At 50.0% G+C, this 6,934-nt stretch overlaps 1 protein-coding gene across 1 annotated transcript; it reads right to left on the bottom strand.

Moving 5' to 3' along the window:
- Nucleotides 1-563: 563 nt before the first annotated feature.
- Nucleotides 564-2,762, bottom strand: chs3 (putative chitin synthase activator (Chs3); the record flags this gene model as incomplete). The annotated part of the gene is made up of 3 exons (XM_025532725.1): nucleotides 564-595; nucleotides 645-869; nucleotides 923-2,762. 3 exons carry the CDS (start codon nucleotides 2,760-2,762, stop codon nucleotides 564-566), a joined length of 2,097 nt encoding a protein of 698 aa, XP_025389147.1.
- Between the last annotated feature and the right edge of the window lie 4,172 nt (nucleotides 2,763-6,934).

The following is a 6,934-nucleotide window of genomic DNA, read 5'->3' as shown; positions in this document are numbered from 1 at the left end:
CTTCAAAGGATTGCACGGAATCCGTGGACGTAAGTGAACAGAAGGTTTCATCATTAAAATCCAAGGGACGCAGAGCTGACTCATGTCAGCCTACTTTATATTGTACTATTCACCGCCAGTCTGAGATGTCTGTGGAGTTATATGCAATGGCCTAAGGGAGGGGATATGGCTCTATCGCTCAATACTGCTCTTACAATACTCTATATTATTGTACGGCGCTATGTTGATGAATAGTGGAATGACAGTCAATTTCATTCGAAATGTTAGGTCCTGATATAGTGAATATGGAGGTGATAATGATCGTAAAGTTGATTATATGTTCCGCAAATCATTATGAATGATACAGAATTTGTACAGGTCCAACCCCAGTAATGCCGGGAAACAAGCTTCGCGTGAATCAATTCGCTCAGTATAATCCAGATAAAATACCAAAATGTGCTCAAAACTTCTTCGTGCTGCTCGTTGTCGCTGAAATGTATTATATGGTGACCATGAATGTAAATGATGGGTAAATGTGCTGCCAGATGCGGAACCCCCTCGGGGCTATTGAAGATATGTCATGCTTAGAATATACCAAATCGTTTCGATTTCCCTTCTATATCATATATTAGACAGGTTGTGACACAGTTGGAGAAGATACGCACCTTTCTTTTCCTTCTGCCCACGGCCAGTGCCCGCAGCTGCTGCGCTAGCCTTCTCTGAATTGACCCCGTCGACAGCCGCTCGAATGGCGGCAATTCGGCGTTTAGCTCGGAGATCTCCTTGCTCCGCTGCTTGCACGTACCAGACATTGGCTGCTAGGTGGTCTGGCCGGCAGCCAATGCCCGTTTCCGTGAAGTATCCAACCGCATATTGTGCCTTGGTGAGTCCTGCAGGACAAGGTCAGCATCTCATTGCTTGAACTACTAGGTAGGTGTCTTACCAGTCTCCGCAGCACGCTTAGCCCATTCGTAGGCTTCATACTCATCCTTTTCCAGCACCGGCTCTGCCCCAATGAGGTACCAGGCACACAGTGCCATCATGGCCAGAGGATGGCCACCCTGCGCAGCGTTGGTATAGAAATGGATGGATAAAGCAGGATCTCTCGGACATTCGAGTTTGCCATGCTCATAGGCATCACCCAAGCGATAGCTGGCCTCGATATGGCCTAGGTCCGCCGCCTTGGTGAACAGCTGGGCAGCATAAGCAGGGTCGGGAAACACGTCGTCGCCGTATCCCGTTTCGTGCATCAATCCCAACTCGTAAGGAGCAGAATTATACTGAACGTCGGATGAATCGGTAGCGCGTTTCATCCACTTGATTCCTTCGCGATAGCGTTTTCCTAGGCCCATATCCCCTTCCAGACAGGCCTTTGCCATACGTAGCATAGCGCCAGGGTGGTTTTTGGATGCTGCCTGTCGATAGAACTGCTGTGCCCGAGCGGCGTCAACTCGGGTACCCCAGCCGAACTCATAGCACAAAGCAGTTCGGTAGCATGCTTCGACATGTCCGTGTTTACTGGCCGCCAGGAACAGTGGAAATGCCCGATCATAGTCCTCTTTTCCTTTGCTGAACAACCCTGAAGCGTATCCGTCGGCCAGATAGTACTGAGCAAAGGGGTAGCTGCGATCAGCTAGGCGCTGGAGGATGGACTTGGACTCGCGCAGAAGGCTAGCACGGTTGATGTCACTTCCTTTCTGGCCATACACTGCAGATGCACCGTCTGCCTCATCGGGAGGCATTTCTAACATCGCGTTCACCATAAAGATGGCGAACTCATACTGGATGGCGGGGTCATCGGTCTTCTTGACATTTGCCAGATACATGTCGAACGTCTGTTTGTGGCTCAACAAGGATGCGTTGTTGCCGACAGCGGATTGCAGATGGGAGTTGTCAATCTGTACCGGGGCAGGTCCGGGTTGCGGATAGCAGCTGTTGAGCTGTTCAACGAAAGATACTGGTCGGACATCGGGAGATGCACTGGAGTCCCGGGATGATCCACGGGCGTGGAGGTATGGCGAGAGCCGAGAAGATCTCCGTCTTTCACCCAGGTCGGACCCGAGCGAGTGTGTTGAACGAGAACGACCATTGGCAGCTGGGCGTGGCTTCTGTAGATTCTCAGATGAGCCACTTGCCAGTGATTGCTGGTTTGCGGGCTGGGGAGCTTCGTACGGTCGATGATGGTAGTGCAAAGGTTCATAGATTTCTGAAGCTTGCGTCGCACTGTCGAGACTGTCCCGGGTAGAGCTAGTCTGACTGTCTTTGGTAGGTTGTTGGTCCAACGAAGATGTGCTCGTGTTGGGCAGACTGTTGTCTTTGGTGTGGGGATCGACTACCGACCAAGACGCACTGCTATGGGGTGTGTGCCCGTATGTCCGATGCTCTGGTACCTGGGGGGCGTTTAAGTCTTCCACCTGGAGTGGAGATGATCCATCGATGGTCTTTCCATGAGTCTGCTGCTGCTCGGAGAGAGATATGTGGGCGAATTCATCAGTAGGAAGCGTCAGTTCAATACCGTCCTCATGATAATCCGGCTCTGGCGGATCGCTTTCCCCATGGATTCTGACCCGTGGAACCGAATAGCGTTGGCTTTCGGGGCGATCTTCCGGCATGTACACCGGATCCGTCAGAGACTTCCTGGGAATAGGCTGGCTGTATAAGCGATTGAAGCTGTCCCGCCGGGGTTCACGATGCACCGGGGGGATGGGAGGAGAAGAACGAAGATAAACGGGCGGAGGGGAAGAAAGCGGCTGGGGATAGCCGCCGCTGGCAGAGCGCGCCATCGTTCCTAATTCTTTGTGTTTGAGATCCGATCGGTGATGGCAAAATGCCACAAATGTAAGTTCCGAGCGTGGTCGCAGAACAATCCCTGATAGTGGGGACGACCGTCAAGTTGATTTGAAATGGCCCCAAAGTTATGCGATAAGCTGTAGACTATGCATGGGATATGAAACCTGCCATGTGCGCTGGAGCGAGGTGACGAATATCGAGGGCTGCAAACGAATGGAAAGAGACAAGGCAACGAGGGGAGATCAGGGATCGCGGGACAAGGGAATTGCTGCTGCTGGAATGTGGAGAAAGCTGGAGAAGGATGATGGGTCAGCTCAGGGAATTGGGGGGTCCACCGGGAAAATAGGCCTACCCTGCAGGAAACGCTAAACGATGGATCCTGATGGGATGCAGCTGCTGGATTCCATGACGCAGAGAACAGAGGAGGGTTTGGGAAATATCGGGGGGGAAACAAATGAAGGTCCAAAGGTCACTCAAACGAAGCGAGAGACCGATGAAAGGAGGGAGAGAGAAAAAAAAAGAGTGCCAAGTGGGATTAACGAAGAAGTGGGAGGGTTATTCTTGGGGGGCAGAAGAGGAGAAAATGGCTCGGGAAGAGAGAGAGTTGCGCCCAGAAGTCAATTCCGGCTTAGTTCCGTATAGAGTATGGGACTAGTAACAAACGGTACTTACTAGATACATCCTTTCTCACTAGTAAACTACTCACTCCAACTACCACCAGTAGAACTGAGTTGATGCCTGCACTAAAAATGATCATTGAATCATTTTGAACGGTCACGAGGCCAAGAAGAGACAGCTTACACTTACTCTTCTCGGCCCGCCTAGCCCGACTGGGAATGACAGGGTCGCCAAAAATAGCCCCAATTCGACTGCCTGCTTACGCTCTGTCTGTACCATGCGTGTCTCACTGTCTCACTTTCGCTACTTCCAATACAACTTTCAAGGCAACCCAATCCAATCATTCAGCCCATGCTACGGCTGTGCTGTTCGTTTGGCTCCTTCAGGAACTAAAAATGTGTCGAATGTCTTGGGCCACCGGGTTGTCCAAGCTCCCGGGCGAATCCACGATCCATGGGTCATGAGGGACTTCGGTAGCCATACTTAATGGTGGTTCTAATCAAATGTGGTGGCTGGTTAAATTTAAACTACTCTACCACTACCCCTCCAATTGCTGTCATAGAGTGTGGACCCTTACGCCACGCTGGGCTCAGGCCATATGAACTGGCTAACTATACTAATTTATTTATTACCTCGTCTTTCGGTTGGCACCTTCGGACTGGCACGGCTGTTACATGGCTGATTCCCGTTATGGATTGCACAAAGCACTGTGATTCAGCAGACAACGACTTGATCCATCCATCTCAATCCTCTCTAACTTGTATGATTCCTTTTAGGCATCATCTTATCTGCGCTGGCTCACTACGAAGGTACTAGTCATCAAGAATAAGAGGACTATTATACAAGATGCCTGCCTGCCTGGATGATGATTCCCCACACCCTCTCGTACATATTATGTATGGAAATAGAACGAGTAAGATGGCGTGACAGCGATCCAAGCTCGCATCTTCCCGCCTGTAGCCTTTCGGACACGGAAGACCACAAGGCTGCTCCGTCCAGATTGTTTCAAATCACCCATATTGGCGGAAGAATCGGAACCCCGTCGGCGCCAGTCGGTGATTGGTGCGCGCGGCCCAGAGAACACAACGGAGCGGTCTCGGCGCACAGTCCAGAATAAGGGCTTCCCCATTGGCTTCCGGGGCAATGGGCAATCGTATGCCCGGATTCCGATCGTCTTGGCCGCCCCGCGTGTTGTCCTCTCTGTAACTGCTTATTGTTGACTACTACATACTATATACATATTTTGAATAGTAGATATCTTTTCCCATGTCCTATCACTGCGTGAATATGGGAAAATAAATTGTTGTTGTGTCTGTTACCTACTGCTTGGTATTAATAAACCTCAGGCCGTCTGAGGTGATCAATACAAATAATGTGAATCCAGGAAGCATCCTGGCCATATGTAGCTGGAATTGCAACAATGATATACATTGAATTCCACGGACACATCAGTGATGTAGAGCATGTGGCCCGCTCCAAAGTAAGGACAAGCGACATCATACACTCATACACTCATTATGACATTTTGAGCATTGCTAGCAGCGATCTTGGAAGAACTTTGATTAGCCTGATCGACATATGCGCAGTACAGGTCCGTCTATCTACTTCTATCCATGGCGTCTAGCTCATGATATTGTTACAGTCAAAGAGGCATGCCGAATATAACATCTACGTATGATTCAAGATCATACGATGCTGTCTAGGCCTCGGACATTGCAGGTCAGGCACCCATGAAACCAACATTCAAGTGCTCATTCATTTATGCGCAAGGGCCAAGGACTCCGACGGAGCATGGGTTGGGCCATACCCAATCTTACCTTTGATAGAGAATCTCAATTCTCTGAATATACGTGAAGTCGTTACGCGATATAACTCCATAAAGGGGGCAGGCGCATTCATAGCCAGCATAGGTCACTGTCATGGAGGCAGCTGTTCTCATATCACGTGCACCAATATTATCATTTAGTCCGCCAATTGATCTCTGTCATGTGGGAGCACGTGGTACAGTCGTTATTGAATCTCCAATTCCCGTATAGGTCACATATATGATGTATCATTCGAAGCCCACGATTCGGAGCTCGGAGATATTGTGGTCAAGCCTTCTGCCAGGGGTAATAAATCCAAGAATTGCCAGTGAAGTCGCGACTGACAGGCTTTGATAAGGAGGTCAGGTAGAGATTTCGACCTCCAGGCTAACTCTATAATTAGATAAGCGGATACCGAACTCATGTCCGTTAGAGAGTGGAGAGACGAGATTGCCGATCGCCTCGGTACCTGAACGAACGACAAGGTAACTGCCCTGATTAGGGGTACGGGGGACAAATACTCACACACATGAAAGAGGTGCGATCATGAGAAATTACTAGATCATATGGTCGGGCTTCCTCTGGACCTCCTGTTCTTCATGAATTGAGGTACATATGGCTGAGAGGGAGAATTTGAAAGATTCTGGTGAGCGAGGCAGGATAGTCCGGTTTATAAAGGACCGGCCCTTGATAATTCGAGTATGATTCAATAGAAATTTAATAAACCACGACCTCCCTAGGGCGCCGCTATCCGGTAAGGGGAGTTGTCCGCGGGGGCTTCCTTGCCAGCTGATTTTGAGAGGAATGTTGGTAGAAAACGGGGATACACAACACAGGCTTTTTCAGACATCCCCTACATCCTTGGCAAGGATGCAGACTATAACGAGTGTCTTCAGAGCAAATGACGATGTATACTTCGGTGTCCCGTGTTGGTGTTTCAATCTGTGACTCGAGTCAAAGAAATCATGTAGCTGCTGGGACAAAGTGATGTGTGGATAGGTTGTATTGCTGCTTAAGCGAGATATGACCAGGAGACTCACAGGGCTAAAATAATCTCCGAAGCTGCGTCGTGCAACGATTAGCGAGGAGGAGATCTCCTGAGCAGGCAAGGAATGAGTAATGTCTCAAGATTTGGGAGTTGATAAAGGGGGGTTCCTTATCTTATCGCAGCGGTGATCAAGCTCTATAGCTCCACCTGCGCGTCAATATTGGCTGATCGGGAGAATAGTCTACCGTCGTGCTAGAATGATAGTAGCTAGAACTAGAGAATCTTTTGTAGGAGAGAATGAACGCGAGTTCATTGTGGCAAAGATCATATCCCTAAACCAGAGGCAACAACTTCCTCGAAAAACCCAAGTCTCCGCACGCCCACTGTGCCAAGGCATCAAAGACGCAGTAGTGTAGCCATTGCCAAGGGGACACCCTGACTCCAACCCGTAAGCCCGGCGACTATTGGCCCCCGGGCCTGCCGATCGCAGCGGGCGATGGAGCTGAGCTGGAGCCGACAATGGGCTGTCACTCGTCCACTGCACCTAAGCAGCCAGGGGCATGCCGATCCCAGCCCCAGGGTCCCGCGCCGATCCCGCCGATTGCTGTTTCGGCCTGCGTTGGCGACCCTGGCCAGCTGTTGCTGCTTCCCTGCTATCGATTTTACTCAATAAGTACGTAACTTGTTTTTTTTATGTGGGTAATATTTTATTCCAAAAATATCCGGTGGGCTAACCGTGTGCCTGCATCACATT

Source organism: Aspergillus eucalypticola, assembly GCF_003184535.1.
Source record: "Aspergillus eucalypticola CBS 122712 chromosome Unknown BO83scaffold_9, whole genome shotgun sequence".
NCBI classification, from domain to species: domain Eukaryota; kingdom Fungi; phylum Ascomycota; class Eurotiomycetes; order Eurotiales; family Aspergillaceae; genus Aspergillus; species Aspergillus eucalypticola.
This window is presented reverse-complemented; position numbering and strand designations above follow the sequence as displayed.